This window comes from Cheilinus undulatus, linkage group 21 (genome assembly GCF_018320785.1).
Source record: "Cheilinus undulatus linkage group 21, ASM1832078v1, whole genome shotgun sequence".
NCBI lineage: Eukaryota > Metazoa > Chordata > Actinopteri > Labriformes > Labridae > Cheilinus > Cheilinus undulatus.
The window spans coordinates 30884440-30904139 of NC_054885.1; the positions used below are offsets into that span (position 1 = coordinate 30884440).

The 19700-nt window shown below is 38.5% G+C and overlaps 1 protein-coding gene across 4 annotated transcripts in view; it reads left to right on the forward strand.

Moving 5' to 3' along the window:
* cyth1a (cytohesin 1a) overlaps positions 1-11367 on the forward strand; it is an 81345-nt gene extending 69978 nt beyond the window's left edge. For 3 of the 4 annotated variants that reach the window (XM_041817062.1, XM_041817061.1, XM_041817063.1), the window contains exons 10-13: positions 5650-5728; positions 5811-5879; positions 7685-7839; positions 10750-11367. In XM_041817062.1, the coding sequence (XP_041672996.1) occupies positions 5650-5728; positions 5811-5879; positions 7685-7839; positions 10750-10828 (382 nt within the window). In that variant the 3' untranslated portion in view covers positions 10829-11367. The remainder of the gene's footprint in view (positions 1-5649; positions 5729-5810; positions 5880-7684; positions 7840-10749) is intronic. The other variant, XM_041817060.1, reaches the window with a different exon arrangement.
* Positions 11368-19700: the final 8333 nt, after the last annotated feature.

The window sequence follows — 19700 nt, forward strand, 5'->3', positions numbered from 1 at the left end:
TTAACCCCAGCAGTGATTCTGATTAACTTAAATGGCACTTTTCAGGCTTTAAAACAACAAACATTTATATCCTCTACTTCTTTGGTATGGAAATTGACCCCACAATAAAGGCAGCAGTCTTTTTTTCTGCATAACATACCTTCATGTGATAGACTCTGGGGACAAAGGCCGGCTGAACTGTCAATAATATATAGGGGCGTGATATTTAAACGACGATTGCTTTCAGCCACTTTGTTTATTAACGCCCTCTCGTTCATAAGCTATGATTTGCAAGATATGCACCTGTCATAAGTCACACTTTGACCTTGTTGTGAGATTATTTCTACACCCAAATCTGTGCTGGATCTGCACCTGTTTTATAAATGAGGGCCAACGTACAGGAATTAGACATTAAATATGAATATAAAAAATATGATTTAAATATGCACACACTCTTGTTAGACATTTTAACTAATATATACAAGTCTGTGTGCATCAATGGTCTGGTTGCAAGCACTGTAAAGACCTGGGATGCTGATGAGACATGCTCAAGAAGCATAGAATATGCAGAGAGATTAACTTCAGACAGATGAGATGGCTTAGATTAAGTAGTGCCTATGAAGGGAGGCATTTTACCACAGTGAGTTTTCTTACTGTATTTGAGAAGAGAGACAGTGCAGGATAATTTAGCATCAAACAGGGCTAAGGTGCTTGTGAGATGAAACTTACATTTTTAACTCCCTGACTGGTAAACATTATCACTGTTTTGTGACCTTATAAGAGTCTCTTTATCCTCACCAGCTGCTAATTTCAGAATAAGACGGACTCTAAAACACAAACACCTTTTATAGCTGCCTCCTACAAGCTGAAAAGCACAATCCTTGACCCTTGAACTCTTCATTCTCTTTATTCTCTGAGCTCTCTCTCTGTTGTACTGATTCACAATGAATTAATTAATTAAGCATGGGCATCATGAGTGAATTGATTCCTCCAATCGCTGTGAATCTTTACAACTGACTACAATGAGGTATTGAAGAATTACTCTGTCTCCAATTGCTTCAAGTTGGCAGATCGGAGTAAAAAAATCAAGGTGGAAGGTAACTAAATGGATATAACCAAGGAGGAGGTGATATTTAATGTAGTGCTTTACAGCAGCTGTGATATTGAGAAGTACGCCCCCTTGTGGACTAACACTATAAAAGCTAAGAGGAACTGCTGGCTGAAATTGAGTCCTTTTAAGTGTTAAAAAAGCTGTAAAGCAGTGCATCAAAGCCTCTCTGGAACCAGATTAAAAGGACTGTGGTGCAATAATTCCTTATCATTTAATTTGATTTTTTTGTTGTTTTCTTTTCCTCTTCGTTTGTTTGTTTGTTCCCATGATTTTGGCTGTTGTCTTTCCTCAGGAGGTATGTACACCTGCTCTTCCCAAATGCTAGTCCATCTCTCAGCTCTCAGGTGCTTTTGGTGGTCCGCCATGCTTTTGTTCTTTTCTTCATTTTTTTTACACATTCCCAAAGGGTTTTTTTCTTTATTTGTTTTGTCTGTGGATTTTTTATCTCTCCATTGACTCATTTGAGCTTCAGATGTTTGTCTGTTCAGTCTGTCATCGAGCTGGTGGCTCGTCCGCACTCTTTAATCTCTGTGGGTGGTTGTCAGGCGGTCGGTTTGCCACCCTTGTAGGCTCGGCTCGGGGAGCTGATGCTTTGTGACCACTCTACTGGGCAGTTTGACCCTCTTTTTCTCTTGTATGCTGTGGTGGTCACTCTCTTTGATCTCTGATTATTTTGGAAGCTGCATTATCCCTTTTTTCCATACGGTGAGCACAACAAAGGGTTTTTTTCTCAACTCTACAAATTGATCATGAAGCCAGTTAGCTGTTGGCTGATGGATGTTTGCTCTTTGGTTGCATGGAAGGGGAATAATGCACCTTTTCAACAATGTGGCTTTGCTCTTTTTATCTTGTGCTGTTAAAAGACCTGAAGGGTAACAGTGGCTGCGGCCGGGTGTGGTGCTGAACCGGATTGGACCAAACTGTGGGAGAGAAGCTTGGGCAGAGGAGTGTGTTGTAGGGGAATCAAGCATTTTAAGGGCACTTTGTGAGTAGTTTGACTGTGCCATTAATGACATTTTCCTTTAAATTAAAAGACAAGAACCTTTGGATTGGTATATTAATTCCTAAAGAATAATAAAGTTTTCAACATGATTTACAAGTAGATCCCTTCCCTTTAAACTTCTACTCGCCCACCCTCCCACAGTCCTGTCTTGCATGGGTGCCTCCCTCCATTCAGCTCCACTCCGGCTCTAGCACCCTCCTGCAAACCTCTGCAACAATCCACTGGGACGTCCTGCCTCCTCCCAGACATTCTTGCACAGGACGATATCTTCTCTTTTCTTGGAGGGACGGCAGCTGACACGATGACTAAACTAGAGCACACCCAATCAACTCTCAGGCCAGCCGTCAGCTGTTTGATTCTGCCATCGCGTCTGTGTTTTCTGTTCGTCTGCTTTTTTGTCGCTGCACACTGACGGTGGAGATGTGTCAAGGGTCCCTCCATCTCCGCCTGTCGAGTGACAAGGGGTTGATGGCGTCTGTAGATTACAACAAGCACAGAATGAAGTGTCTGACCTATCATGATGTCTGTGAAATGATGGGATATCATATACAGCACTGACGCTGTTATATGATAATTAAAGTGTGTTTATGTGTCTGTATCCTCAAAGCCTCCTCTGTTTTGGTAGATGGGTTTCAACATGCAGCTTTTTACTAACAATGGTGATGGGTTACCCTAGACCGAGGTTATTATAGTTTACTAAAACTAAAACTAAATAACTAAAATATAAAAATCATTTGAGTTAACAAAAACCAAAAGAAAAGAGAGGATATACTGAAAAACAAAAACTAACTAAAGCTGTATTATGTCTTTACAAAACTAACTTAAATCTCCTTAGTTTATGACAGCAGCATACTGAGAGACATGTCTTTTATTATTTGTCTCAGGCAGTTATTCACATTTTGGATGTGCTCGTTCATTGGAGAAGTTCAAAATGGGTTATTTTCACATGATAATAAATGTTAACTTTATTGTAAAGACATGGAGGTATCTGGGACACTGACTTATGCAGAAGAGGCATCAATTTTATGTGCACGCATAAGGGAATTTATACAGCTGGTGCTGCACAATTTGAAAATGATGTGCAATTGTGATTTTACAGGAGTATTTTGCAATTTGTGATTGCAATTATGAGGTAATATGTAAATAATATCATGAGTCTCCTTGCTTTGTTAAGCAGAAAAGGATGTAAGTTTTGGAATGTGTTGTTCTCAACTCAGTCCTGTTTTTAAAATATCTCAATATTGTCCAAAAATAAAACTTTTTCCTTTTCTGAAAATAAAGGTGCTTCTAAAACGTGCAATAGTGGCACCTTTCCAGACTTAAAGTCCTTTTTACAGGTTCTTTGTACACCTTTTTATAACTTAATGCAAAAACAAAAGTAGCCTTTTATGCAATTATGTAATTGCACACCTTGACATTCCAGTTGTGATAGCAATTAGATTAACTATGCAGCACTTTAAACAACACATCTCCAATAAACATATCTATTTAACCTGGTGCTGCAAAATTAATCTACTCAAAATCACATTTGTGAAATCAGGCTGTGCAATTAGATACATGCACAAAAAGTTGCAGTTATTTTTATATAAAGCAGTACTTGAAAGGTTCACAAAAAAGCCTACTGAAAGGCCTTAAAGTTTACCATAGAGCCACTATGGCAAGTTACAGAAGTACCTTTATTTTACCTAAATTGGGAAAAATCCAGATTTTAGGGATGCACAATATTATCAGTATGATATGAACATTTCTGCTGATTTTTACAACGTATCAACCGTACATTTTAGCAGTATAAATCATAAATAGATAACAGCAAAATGTACAAATGTGCCATCAGGTATAGTAGGTTGTAGAGGGCGGCAATCACTCAAGGAGGCCCACAGTGAGCTCTGAACATTTGAATGAAGCCCCAAAGGTAAAACAATTACAGGACTGTCTACTTCCCTGTTCCTCTCTCAGCTCTGCTCAACTTAGCCTCTCTCTTCACAGACGACACTTGTTTTTTTGTTTTTTGTTTTTTTTTTACATTTGAAAAAAAGCATATTTATTATATCGGTAAAAATGAGTCTGAAAACATTGGTTAAAATCCAATATCATGGAGCCCTATTAGGTTCTGTATTTTTTATGTTTCATGTTGAGAAAGGCACACTTCAAACTATTATTATTCTCTGTATTTTTCTTGCTAACCAAGCAAGTAGACTCATGATAATATTTATGTATTAAATCATAATCGCATATTGCAATATTGTCCAGTTTATTATTATTATTACCAACTCATGTTGCACCAATTTAACATCTAGGAAAAAGTAAATATGCTGGACCTCACAACCCCATCCCTTGCCAAAAGCCTAGAGATAAAATGGCCTGATTTGATTGGTCAAAGATAATTGAGTTGTATTCAAGAATCAGATTTAAATAGATGAAATGTGGAGTAAAAAGTAGCCTTTTTAATTATTTTTTTGATTGTATGATGATTTTTTTTTTTACTGGTCCCCCTAACAAGTGTCACATGTTATTGAAAAACCTGAAACTAGCATCAAAAATATAAAAAAAAAAAAAAATTAAAACAAAGCATTTTCACAAAAAATCTTAACTTAACAAACCAGCAGGAAAAACGTATCCAAAACAAATAACAATAAATCAAATGAAAGCTCCAAAACTATTGTAACCTTGGTCTAGACGAGGCTTATGTCATATTTAGACAGAAAACTCATCCCCCTCCTCACTGAACACTGATTCTTTGTGACTGAGAAGTTACTTAACAAAGCCAGGACAGGAAATTTAAGTCTGAGATGCCTGTAGAGAGGCTGAGCATAGCTCCAGGCTTCCCGCCCCCTGTTTGTTGGCATCCCATCCTCCCAGAGCGAGGCTGCCATCTGTTCCTGTGATCAGGTTTCCCCTCTCAGGAAGTATGGGTGACAAAGGGGGGTGAGGGGTCAGCAACAGATCAGTGAGTGTAGAGTTAACTAAGGAGTTCCCACTGGGTGTGAAAAAGAGCCTAATCCTCTGCCACCTTTTCCTCCTCACCTTTAGCCCTCCTAGTCTCTGGGATACTGTCTTTCCATGTTTATAGCCGTCTTCTAGTGACTTCATTGGGTACTTCATTAAATTCAGCGAGTGCAAGGCACACAGATCTGTATCCTGTCTATTGATCGCAGCCTTCTAGACTTATTACTCTGAGTCAGCGACTAAGCAGAGTTTTCAGACAGTAAGACATTTTAATGAGACACGCAGCTTTATCGTATAGCATCTTCACAGCGACTGCAATTAAGTAAAAGTCCTTAAATTGACATATTGTAGAGGAGATGATAATTAGGGTTATACAGTAAAAAAGTACTTCATTAAGGGCTTTGCTGCTGTGGTGATGGGGAGCGCATGGTGCAATGGTGGATCAGGGTGAATATGGTTATGTTCTGGGTAACAGGAGTCCTCTGGAGCCGTCATCTGTCTGTCTGCCCGTACATCTGTCTGCCCGTCTGCTGCTCAACCCGATGCTTTGGTTCTCAGTTCTCTGCCTTTCCTCATGCCGAGCCTCTCTGACACTGGCTGTTTGCTCCACAGGGGGACGAGTGAAAACCTGGAAGAGGAGGTGGTTCATCCTCACGGACAACTGTCTGTATTACTTTGAGTACACCACAGTGAGTACCGCTCAGCTTTGATGATTATAATGGGGAACATGCTCCTTTTGCTCCTGTTATTTACACTTTTGTACTTTAACAGGATAAAGAACCAAGAGGAATCATCCCACTGGAGAATCTGAGCATCAAGGAGGTGGAGGACAAGAAGCCTGTAAGTAGACTGTACAGCCCCCTCTGCTGGTTCATTTTAGCATTACAAGTAATCATTGTAGAGAGACTTTTTTCATTGGATTTTTTCAATAGTATTTGGCCTATGCTTATCAAGTAGGAGTGAAAAAGCTGGCAAATTCAATCAAGTCAGGGTGAAATGGATAAAAAAAATAAACACTTGACAGTCATTAATAATAGCTGCAAGTGTTACTGACAGCAATATTTATTTTGTCAACTAAAATATGACTAAAAATGTTCATGGCAACCTAGTTTCCAAGAGAATGACAGGACTATAAAGAGCTAAATATAAGTCTTTTGAAAATACAGACGCTGGCTTGTAAGTTTAGTTTCTAGAAAGGAGACCGAACCAGACAAAAAGTTTAATACATGGACTGAACATTCACAATACATCAATCACTCAATCAGTCAAACTTTATTTATAAAGCACTTTTCATACAAGACAATGTAGCACAAAGTGCTTTACAAACAGATTTATAAATTATAGGAGATAAAAGAAAATATGACCCTAACCCACTCCACCCAACCCTCTAACCCCCCATCCCACAATCCATACACAATATTGGCAAAATACATCATAGATAAGAGACTATAAGAACATATGTACCGGGAACGTACAGAGGAAACACAATCTTAAAGGTTTAAAATTAGGGAACGCTGAAAGCCAGGTTAAAGGGTAGAGGTGTTTCATCAAATGAAATAGAAATAAATTCAAATGAAATAAAATAGAATAAAAAGATGCTGAAATAAGAATAAAACACTAAAAGGTAACTCAGGGAAATGTGCTAAAATAAGAAAATAAAACACTTAAGGACAACATGGTGAAATATGAGAAAGCAAGAGGAGAACTACTAAGAGATAATTCTCAAGTCAAAACAGAACAAGATAAAACCTAAATTACTAGATCAGATTAAAATGAGAATATTAAATTCAGGTATAGGCCAGACTAAAAAGGTAGGCCTTGAGTTTGCTTTTGGTGGTATTTCTACAACGTACAAATAGGGCATGTCAGTATTTTCTTATTTCGAAATGTTTTCGTTGAACTTTACCAACTTTAACAACATGTGTCACAGCAGACATCATCACAGTTCAAGGTTAGGTACATTAAGCACAAACACAAATCCGTACATAAAAGATATAGACATTAATCCAAAATCCAAAATACCTGACATCAATACACATACAGGGAAATGAAAATAAAATAAAATAAAATGGGGGGGATTGGAGACCAAATGCCTAACAACCCAGACTGTATACCTCCAGGCTTCGCTTTATGTGCTTAAATTTAGGTCCATAGAAATGTTACAAAACTTGATACATGACCACATATCAACGTCAACAGTCCACCATATCTTATGAAAATGGTATGGATCTCTGTCAAGTCTAACTATCCCTAATCTAAGTAGATGTGAGTCTGATTTTCTCCTGTTTCATCCATTTCCTGTTGAGCAGACGGCCGTGTTCAGAATGTTTTGCCACTCAGCCGAGCTGAACGGTCCTGTCACGTCCTGTCATCAGCTCATACCCTCTTTGAGTAAAACTGGACTAAAACGTTGAAGTTTTCCTCAACTAAAACTTCCAACAGTGAAAATGATCAACGTGATTAAAATGAATGAACATTTGAACCTAAAGACTTGAAAATAGCTGTCAGAACTAACACTAACAGTCATTGTTAAACCATTGTATGATGCTGTAAACAAGGGTAGACTGGAAACCATAATAGATTTCTTCACATTGCCCGTGCTCATATGTGCTTTAAGTCCAACCTTCACTCTCTCTCCTTCACAGAATTGCTTTGAGCTTTTCATTCCCGACAACAAGGACCAGGTTATAAAGGCATGCAAAACAGAGGCTGATGGACGCGTCGTTGAGGGGAATCACACCTTCTACCGCATCTCCGCTCCAACTGCAGAGGAGAAAGACGAATGGATAAACAGCATCAAGTAAATGTTTTTCCCCTTCTACCTAGTAAAGGCAGAACACACAGCATGGATTGTTTACCCAAATGTCAGAGTCACTGTTGCAGGGTCGGGTTTTTCCCAAACCATTTAAATATTATTGTTTCCCACTCTTTGGTTTGGAGGTAATCATGCTCAGTTTCAGAACTGCAGCTACTGTGAATTTCAGGCCACAGTGGGAAACATCTTGGGCCTCTTTTTAAAATCCTTCATTTAATGTAATTTCAGCTCATTTGCACCATTTCACTTACTATACCCATTATGATAACAGAATAAACACTGGATTCTATTCCTTCTAAGCAGATTAATAGACTTTTTTTTGTGATAGACATGGGATATTATGGTCATCCTACCGTGTGCAAGTTTTGCTTAATCTGTCATAGGTCACTTATGTCAACAACTTATTCTTTCACACTTCAGACACCAATCTTCATAGAGTACGTGAGCATGTGTCAAGTTTGAACAATTATAGTTAATAAGAATAAATAAAACCAGAGACAGAAAAACATAAAGGACCGAGGACATCAAACACAAACTATTTTTTATCATTAGATTAGAAGGAATAAAATACAAAATACATCAAAAGGAAGAACAGTAACATAATAAATATCACATAGGGCTGTTCATTTGACTAATGACGGTCAGGACGAAAGAGTTTTTTTAGTCTGTTAGTCCAAGTTGGAAGGACATACAGTATCTGCAGCCTGACGGGAGCAGCGAGAACTCCTTGAACAGATGGATGGTTTGGATCTTTCAGGATACATCGCAACTTTTTTCTTACGTTTAATAAGTCAGTCAGGCTGCTCGGAGTAGTGCCTGCGATTTTGTGCAGTTTTTTACTAGACAAATATAGCCAAAGTCAAAATCAGAAATGATTAAAATCAATCACAAATTCTGCATCTATAGGGGAGCAGATGGCCTAGTGGGTTAAGGCGTCCCCCATGGACACAGGTCACCTGGGTTCAAGTCCAGCTTGTGGCTACTTTCCCACGTCTCCACCACTTTCTTATCACTGTTTTTGAGACTATCCAGTCTTCTTCTATGAATATAGGCTTAAAAAAGCCCCCAAAATATCCCAAAGATCTATTATACTGCAGCACAGAGAGAATAGAGGTGTTTGACAGAAGCTGTTTTATTGGCCAAGTATGCTTATGCAACAAGGAATTAGACTCCAGTAAAGTTTGTCCTCAGTGTACAGGAATTATAACCTGACACGCCAGATGGATTTGTTTCACACATCCATCTTGGAAAGCTTCAATAGGAATTGTTTGAGAAAAGACAGAGGCTTTGAAAAAAACTCAGAGTGTGATTGCATGAACGTTCTGTCTGTCAAAAATCCATGCACATTAATAATCTGCTCATATTCAGTCTCTCTCAGGGAGGCTTATTGGTTTTTCCAAACCACCTGATGGGTACAATGGGGACTGTGAAACTTTGAAAGAAGAGGGAGGAAAAGGAACAAAGTCAAAAGCAATTCAAGATTAATTGCATTGACCATGATTAATTAAGATTAACAATTAGTGCTTTGTTTGTTTTTAATCACAATTAAGCACGCACCCTCAGCACACTTTGGCTAAGTCACTGCAGCGTCTCCCAGCAGACACAGTGGTGTAACATAAGTCTGCCGCTGTGCCTTAAAGTCCCATTTCACTTTAGAAACTCACACACAGCTCAGTGGACACGTCAAAAGTCATTTGCACATGGTGTTAAGAATATTTACATTTTGATTGTGTCCTTGTCAATCCATAGCAAGTTCCTTTTTCTGTGGTTATGTTTATGGTATTCTGCTTATTGTCTAAGCACTTTGTAAACCTCTGTTTTTCAAGGTGCTATACAAATAAAGTTATTATTATTATTATTATTATTATTATTAATAATAATACTATTATTATTATATGGTATAATCTTCAATCTATCTATATAAACCAGGTCTGAATGAAGTCAATTACCATTAGTATTAGACAGAAAAATCCCAAATGGCACCAAAAAAGTTTTAAATGTAGTATACTGGAATTTAATATGTGCTAAAAAGAATGTAATTAATCACAATTAACTACCGAAATTCTTAGATTTTTTTTTTGCAATAAGATATTTTAATTGTTTGGCACCCATGAAAATTGTACACCATGCACCGTTTTGGCTTAGTTAGTAGAGTTGATGCCCACATACAGAGGCTAGAGTCCTTGATGCTCTGGTGGTCCAATAGATTCTTGATCCTGGTACTATTTGGTGCAGGTCTTACCCCACTCCCCCCCATTTCCTGTCTCTCTTCTGTTGCCCTATCACAATAACAGCCAAAAATTCAGTCTGAAAAAAAACCTTACATCTGTAATAGTATGTTTTTTTGAGCTATCATTTAACCCTGTAGTTCTTACTCTTTGTTTTCGTTTTCTATCTCAATAGTTAAATTTAAGTAAAATGCACTGCTGCTGCCCTCTGTGAGTGACACAGGTAAATCCAAACGCGGCCACTGAAAACTGGCGACCAACCTCCTAAAGGATAATTTGCCTTAGAAGCCCACCAGAGACTGAGCACAGTTCTGCTATAAAGACTGTTTATCTTAGAAAAAAAAGATAAATATTGACTATAATTAATGAATTTTAAATTATGAGACTGTTTCCAAAAAAGGACATTGAATGAAATGAAATAATAACAAGATTATCATTTGTCAGTGAAAATAGCATGAGATATCAGGAGGTTTTGAGCATTACCTTTTATATTTGCCACTATAAAGAACAAGGATTTGAAGAGATTTTGCCAGATGAAGTCCCTGCCACAGGCTGGGAGTCCCTGGATAAATTTGGGGACCCTGATCTGAGTGCTGTTACAGCCTTGCACAAAGCAGTAAAACCAGTGCCAGTAACATTTTCCATTTTCCTGTGCGTCTGTCCACAGGGCTGCCATCAGCAGGGATCCTTTCTACGAGATGCTCGCCGCCAGGAAGAAGAGGGTGTCATCCATGAAGAGGCACTAAGACTGCTCAACTCTCCAGACGTTGCACTTGACGGAGCAGGCAGTGGGCCTGTACGCTCGCCCTGTCTGGGCCAGCGTAGAGGCCACGGTTGAGGTCTGTCTCAGACCTCTCATGGGGACTTCTTTAGGATACAAATTAGACCTGGCTTTTGGACTCTACAGGCCAGAACAACAGGAAGCATGCTGCGGTTTCTAGATAAGAGTCAGGGTCAAAGCCTCCTCTAACCTCCCGTCTGAATGTGTCTCTTTCTCTCTCAGCTTTGTATGCTGTCTCTCTGTGAGGTCGGAGGGGATTCTTGCTGTGTAATTCTGCAAAATCCCCTTCGAAGATGCTTTAAAAATACACGATTCACACAAACATTGCACACATACACAAACAGGCATACACTCATGCAGTCCCCCGTAGCACACATCGTTATAACTCAGCAGGTCTGACAGAGTGTGGCACCCCAACCAAAATATTCCTCACTTTCTGAAAGAAAAGCAAAGATTTTTGGTATGTGCTTTAATATGTTTGGGTAGTGTGTGTCTATTTTTACAGCTTTACTTTTAATTCCTTGAGATTTTTTTTTCTGTTTGCTTTTGTAAAAAAACAAAAAGTTCTTGCAGCAGAATCTGCAGGGGGGCTGTTTGGGAGAGAGGGTCTACTTTGCCAACTGTTAGCTATTTTATAGAAAAAGTCAAAACAAAAAAGACACAAAAACCTCTCTGTTAAAATAAAGTTGCCACTCAGGAGATTGTTTCAAAGATTGAAAAACTTTCCATGTCCATGTTGACTTGGATTTTTGGTCACAGCACGACAGCCATGTGAGGAATGAAAGCCTCTTCTGTCCCACACTGAACTGTGTTTTTGTAAATGTGAAGCTCACTGTGGGGACGCACGGCTGCAGATGTGGGGGGATCTGTTTGTCTGGAATCTAGCTCTCGCTGCTCATTTCCTGAACGTCCCGGAGATGCATCGTGGGGATTAGTCTTTTGAAGGGACGTGATTATGAAACTGGGCTTTCTTAGAAAGTCAGTCTTAGGGAATTTAAGCTCATGCCCCCTTTTTGCCATTTCTACCTTTTTCCTTCCTCTCACCTCGTCTTAAATCACTTTGCTTTACTGTATCACAAAGAAAGGAATTTTATTGTTCTGCTGCACAGTGCCTGGCGCTCTAGATGAAATGTGATGAGAGAAGCTGCTGGTTAGCGACAGTCATTTCCACTTACATTTAATCCTTCTTTCCTGCCTTTAACATAAGTTTTTTCTTTGTACAGGGTTATCTTTTTACTGCTGAACAAATTACATTTCACTTTCAGCCTCCAGTTTAACCTCATTGATCATGTACAGTGCTCCAGGTTGTTGTGTATAAAACATGCATGTCATGTCATTAAAAGCAGCTCAGATATTGAAGCTTGTAGCAGAATGGGTTGTCCCCCGTCTCAGGATCCAGATATAGACAGAACTACTGGGTATAAGAGGACTGTGCGGCGCTGTACGGAGGACAGACAGGCTGCCGTTACTGGCCAGGATGATGCAGTGGAGTGTCATCATGCCAAACAGCAAAAACCATGTAGAGGTACAATTTTTGTGTTGGAGTTGTGCATCTTTTCTACTCTTTCCTTCTGTGTGCCTCCTCATTTTCCTTGCTCCCTGCCTCTCCTGCTTCCTGGTTCTCCTCCTCCCTGCGCACTATTCCTAGAGAAACAAGCAAAAATGCAAAACAATCATGATTCTAAACAGTATTGCTTTATTTATCAAAGTTGTACATACGTAAATGTATAGTGGGTATTTTTGTCTTCATTTTGTTTCTTATTAGTTGTGCCATTTTCTTTTATTATGTTCATAATGTTTGATTTAAGGTTTCTATCATTACCAATTAATCAAGCTAAAATAAAGATGGATTTGTCACAGCACTGCCTCTGGATGTCTTTTACAGAACTGCTTGTGCCAACCTGATGCAAAGAAGCTCCACTAGGTGGCAGTATGTGATAAGAACTGCAAGTACCACTAGTGCAAACATGGGGTTGAACGTGCATTTTAATGTTCGATATTAATTACAACTGAATTAAAGCCTTGCAAAATCAATCACTAATATAATTATAGGTTAACAGAGGCTAGTCTGCTTTATGCCCATGAATACTGAGTGCTACTTCCACTGGAGGGCAGCCTTGAAATTGAATTATGCCCTCTCTGTTTTGACTGTGCACACATTCCAAAGTTTGCATTCCTCCAACCACATTTACCGTGCATAAAAAACAACCCTGGTTCTGTTTAAATCCAGCCAGCTCTATAACGTTTCACATCTTTTCACTTGCTCCCTTTTAAAGTATTTATGGCACAAAAGTCAGGGCAGCGGAGAAAGGTCGATATTTACAAGTGAATATGTATCATATTAAATGATGCCTGGAAAAGAGATCAATAGAAATGGCTTTTTCTCAATGGAAGGGGCCGGCTCTAAACAGCAAGGCACATTTGCAGTCATCTATATGAAGGCAAAAATAAAGCTCATGATACATATTTATATGCACCATTGGATTTCTGGTAATGACACCTCATTATGGGTTATAAAACATAAATATATGGCCCTGAAGTATCCTTAATATAAGACCTGTGAGAATTGTAATGGCATAATTTAACTGTCCCCTGTAGTGCTATAGACGGTGCCTATAAAAAATATTTACCCAATGGATGTTTTACCCTTTAATTGATTTTATTAATTAGTCATGGTCAATATGATTTGGCTTTTTTGGCAAAAAAATACTCTATGAAAACAGATTTCTACAAAATAGAGTCAATTAAACAAAACATATGTAATGTAAAAGAAGTGCCTGCATAAATATTCATCCCCTTTAAAGTGACTTATTCATCAGAGGTTCACCTAGTTGGTGCTAGAAGTCTCACAATTAGTGAAACGGGGATCATCTGACTGTAGCAAATATGTTGCAAGTGATTGTAGTATAAAGACACCTGTGTCTGGAAGGTCCAGTCACTGGTTAATCAGTATTCCTGGCTACCATTACACCATGAAGACAAAAGAACACTCCAAGCAACTCAGAGAAAAGATCATTAAAATGTATGTCAGGGGATGGATACAAAACTCTTTTCAAGGCACTGAAACCTCCCTTGGAGTTCAGTTAAATTCCTTATTAAGAAATGGAAGGACTATGGCAAATGTGTAAATCTGCCTAGATCAGGCTGTCCCCACAAACTGAGGGAACATGCAAGAAGGAGACTAGAGAGAGAGGCCACCAAGACACCTATGACTACTCTGAAGGAGTTACAAGCACCAGCAGCTGAGATGGGAGACTCTGCATACAACTGTTATCTAGGTTCCTCAGTAGTCAAAGCTTTATGGGAGTGGCAAAGAGAAAGCTACTGTTCAGAGAAAGTGTGTTAAATCTCAACAAGAGTTCACCAAAAGGCATGTGGGAGACCCCATGGTCAAGTGGAAGAAAGTTCTGAAGTGTAATGAGACCAAATTGGTGCTTCTTTGCCATCAGACAAGAAGCAATGTTTGACGGACACCAAGCAAACACCATCCCCGCTGCGAAGCATGGTGGTGGCAGCATCATGCTGTGGGGATGCTTCTCATCAGCCAGCTTGTAAAGGTAGAGGGTAAAATGAATGCGGCAAAACAAAGAGAAGATTCATTTTCCAGACGGGACATCTGAGAACTGCAGTCTGCAGCCACACCGTCTTGTGTAAACTTGCTCCTTAACATTTTTTTTAAAATTGGAGTTTTAGGTTCATATTTTATCTGCAAAAGCATCTCTAGTATAAACCTCTGCAGACAGAATTTGCTTCGCTGCACAACTGGCAATAAGTTCGGTATTTGTTTGGTTTTGTAGGTCAGAGCAGGTAACGATAAGGACAGTGATTCAGTAAAATCTTTTGCTCTCTGTCAAGGGTTTAAACAAGTTGAAACGTGTTTATTTGAGCAGAAAAACACAAGAATAACAAGATTTCCAAATCCCTTTAATCTGAGAATGATAAAAATCTGTCAGTTATGCTCAAAGTCAAGGCTGAAAGAAAAAGGTGCTTTCCTTTATTGTATTTTTGAGCCACAACACACATCATTTAGGGGAGCAAACTATGGAAAATGTCTTCCAGATGTGAAAAGTTATGAAAACATAATTCCTGCTTTGCATTGTGATATTTGAGTTTAGTTGAGAAAACAAAGCAGATGAGAGATTGCACATTTTTCTTTCTGCTTAAGTGCAGTTGAACAATGTTTACACTGCTGCTGTGAAACAAGGCTATACTGTCGTTTTTTAAAGTACAGAGCAGGGCCAAGGAGGTGACCGTGACTGTTGGGAAATGAGAGGCACATTGCCACGGCAGGGGAAAGAAAAAAATGTGGAGAAAGCAATGTGTGGTGGTTGAGGTGAAACAGCAACAGCAGCAGGGAAGTCTTTGTTTTCACCGGGTGTGCTGTTCTTCACTTCTCGTATTTCTTACTGGCTTTCTCGCTACGTCTTTCTCGTGGGGTTGAGGTTTGTGTGTGAGAACGTGAACTTGATATACTGCACAGTGGGAGGGAACAATAGGAGGAGGGTGCACAAACTGTACAGAAAGTAGAACACACTGTACTAAGAGTTTATCAAGGTCAAATATTTGGTGACACAGCCTACCTGAAGCACACCAAACCTCAAACTCTCAGTCATCCTGCTTTGTGGATTTTCTCCTCTGTGGTTATGCTGATGAGAAGGGAGAGGCCTCAGTCTACAGCAGCCCTCATAGGCCGGGGCGTCGGGATCCTCCGTCTCCTCCAGTAAGTGGAGACATGTGAGGCCAGTCAGGCTCCAATTAGGCCCAGACTGTTTCCCAGAAGCACTGGAGGCCTCCCCCCTGCCCCTCAGCCCACCGCAGTGGGAGAAGGGTGCACCCCACGGTGTCCGGACCTGACCTCAGCTGGCATGAGAGGCCTTTTCTCGTACTGGGTTCATGCAGGCAAAGAATGTTACACTCAAGCAGTCACGCAGATATAAAAGCAACGCAAACCAGCTGCATGGAATTTGCTTTGACAGGTTTTCTTGGTTTCAGGTTTGCATTCAAAGTTTATGCAAAAAAAGGGTGGTGCTCTGCTCAGAAGTTCATTTTCTGGGGTTATGGACACTGTCAATCATGTGGTTTATCATAAATCTGTTGATGACAAGCTGTCAAAGGGATCAGAAACCAGCATTCTGCTGTCATTTTCTATGCAACACGCAGACAGTCAGGAGCCAAGTTCAGCTTCAGCTCTGGAATCTTTTAAGGTTCTGTGCACCCCTGTTCATATTCACTTGAGGTGCTGTGCAGACACATGCATTGTTACCTTACTGGAAGAGCAAATCCTGTCTAAATCGCTTAAGGATTCCTTTGCTCCACTGAGGGACACTGCATGCATCCTCTGGGCAGGATTTCTGAGAAGGGGTGTTTAAGAAAAAGCCACAACAAAGTCTCTCCCTCCCCCTCCGCCCTCAGCTATCTCGCTCCCTATATCTCTCTTTTTCCCTCCCTGACGCACTCATAACCATGCAAACACCGTTTTTACAGTCTATCACAGCATCTCAGAGTGAGAAAGGTGTAGGGAGTGAGGTTAAGACAGTGGAAAGTGATGAAACTTTGACTTAGGAGCTCAGTATAGTCTGGATTTATCATGCTGACTTTCTGCATATATTAAAGTTTTTAAAGGTTTGAAAGCTGCTCGTATTCAAACAGCTGCAAAACAATTCAACGGTCTGAGCTGCACACTAAAGATCAGCTGTATGTTTGAATCTTTGCAGCTAAATTGTCTAATTATATGAAATGGGGAAACTGTCTGCAGATTGTGCATGTTTCTTTATATGTACGTGCCAAAGTTCAGACCTGTTGTAAACTGACTCCAAATAATGCATAACTTATTCTTTGGCAGGGAGATTGTTTTTCCCCTAAAGCAACCTGATAAATGTTATTGTGTTATGCACAAAGGAGACAAAAGGCAGGCCCAGTAGACACCTTTTTGAATTTTTTGGAATTAAATTTTGAATCTACTGTGAAATTTCAATTTTAGATGAAAACAATTAACTGTAAATGCAATCACATTATTTAATAAGAGTGGAAATTGGGACATTTATGGCAGAGACAGTCATTTATGATGCTGTTAAACATGAGTAGTACTTGGTTTTGCATGGGTCATTTTTTTTTTACAGTTTTCCCCATTAATTTTCTCTCACAAATGTATCAATTTTATTCTAAATGATGATTAATTTCAGTTGCATTTTAGAGATAGCAGTAAAAAGAATTAAAAGAGGACAAAAAGGAAATTGAAATATCTTAGTGGAGGTGAAAAACATCATTTTGACAGTTAGACTACAAATTCTGTTAATAGACAACCAACACAAACAGTACATTTGTTATGTTTGGATGTCTTTTAAAAAATAAAATAGAAAAATTTGCACTTTAACAAATTCATGTAGACACATTTCAATATTATGTCGTCACACACAGCAAACCAGAATCATTCCATATAAAAACATCTGTATTTGTAATAAAATACTCATATACTACTCTCAGAACAAGAAAACAACAACTTGTTGAATCTGATTTCATGATGGAACATTCAGTTTTTATGCCTTTTTTTGCCTTAAATTTATACCCAAGTTATACCCGAGTTCCTGATCACTGGAAAGTTTGGGCGTGACTTTTCCGAAAAACATTATGCTGTTACCACTTCAGTGCTTTCGCAACCTGCTATCAGCCATTTAAAAATATTATTTGCTCATTTTTTTTGTGAATAAGATGTTAATGTTATTAGTTAATCCAGAAAAATCAAAACCACAATTCAAAAAAAGTTGGGGCGTCTGTAAAATGCAATTAAAAACAGAGTGCAATGATTTGCAAATCTCATGAACCAACATTTTAGTCACAAAAGAACATAAACAGCATATCATGGACAAACTATTTACAACATATTTTGGGGGTTGACTTGTCCTGATCACTGGAAAGTTTGGGCGTGACTCTTTTGATGAATACTGCAGTGCTGTTACCACCTTCTGTCATCATTTTGACAAATATTTTCCTGTTTACAGCACAGAGCCACACGCTCAGTTTTCCTTTAAAAATCTGAATAAGATTTTTTATGCTAATCTAGAAAAGTTAAGTTTCACTACATTAAAGCTTCACCCAGAAGAAATGTTACTAGCTAAGCTCCAGCAAAAGAAACTGAATTTCTATCATGTTTATTGTTATTGTTGCTTTTGTATCAAACCATTTTGTTTTTTCATCCTTGCTAATTTTGAATGTTTAGTTGGACTTTCTGTGCTAGAATAATGGAGAGGGACCCAATTGCAGTCAAGCTGGCCGACACGGGCGTTGCTATATTTTTTATTTTATTTTATTTTATTTATTTTGCACAATTATGAAATACACAAAAGACAAAGATGACAAATTATATGAGGTGCAGGGAGAGGCAAAAAGCCCAAAGGGCTTATTTGAAGCCTCCACCTAAAGGATATTAAAGTTACACAATATTATATGCACGTATAACATACAAAAAGAAAGAAAGAAAAAAATTATAATAAATAAATAAAAATAAACAAAAAACAAGTTAGTTGGAAGTTATGACAAACTAGCAACAACAATTATAAAAAGAAAGAAAAATAATAAAAAATAAGAAGATTACATAGAAAATGTGAGTGGTGTGTATGACTGTGTGTGAGTTCTATGAGGGATTGTATTGCCAATGGCTCAAGGGATAAAGACAAAAAAAAAATAAAAAAAATAACAATAATAATTTAAAAAATGTACACGTAACTGACATGAAAAAGAGAAACTATTTCAAAGCAGTTATTAAATGATCCTTTAAACATCTTTTATAACAATTTGTAGAGGAACATTTCTTTAGCAGATGAGAAAAGCTATTCCATAGTTTGCTACCTCTATACCTGAATGAAAATTGACCTCTGCAAGTAAGAACTTTTGGACGATGAAGATCAGAAGAATGACGGGTAGAATAAGAATGAACCAGTGAGTTTTCTTTGAAATATATTTTAAACTGTTCAGGAATATTCCCCTCACTTGAAAGTATCTTGTAAATAAATACACATATTTGAAAAACATTAATGTCATAAATGGTAAGAATTTTGAGTCTCTTCATTGGAGGAACTGATGATGTACGTGACTCAGACCGGGTTGCAATTCTAACAAAATGTTTCTGGAGGACCAAAGTTTTGTGAAGAGTAGTAGGAGATGTACTTGCTCAAATTAAGTTACAATATGAAAGATAAGGATAAAGTAAACTGTAGTAAAGAGTGAGGAGACAATTTGTAGATTTATTTATTCTTCTGATAACCCAGTCAACGTGTTCTCTCCAACTCAAAGTCTCATCAATAATAATTCCCAAGAATTTTGTATTTGACACTTGTGGCATCTTAACAGACTCAATTGAAATTTGAGATAGGTTCTTGTTATATGACTTTTTACCACTGAAAATAATAAAATTTGATTTTTTTATGTTCAAAGATAGTTTATTTAATCTGAACCAATCAGCATAAGCAGTTAAACCAGTATTAGCATTCTTATACCGTCTTATACCGTCTTTTTTGTGTTGGACTCAGCCGCCAGTGTTTGTCAGTCTTTTTCGCGCCTAAGCCTAACCCTTGGTGCAGGATCTCAAATATATCACCTTCCACACTGCCTTGCCCTGAACCTAACCACTCGGGTTTTAATGTCTAAGCCTAACCTTAGACGTATGGACTTCCGGTTGAGGCTTCCGGTATGGATTGGATGTATGTCGGCCATCTTGTCTGCATCAAGGTACTCTTGAAATAATGAGCTTTAATTTTGTGAATTATGAGGTTAATTTGGTTTATGAAACCAAAGTGATGAAATGTTACAACGATAGCCAATGATGTGTCACTTTATAACAG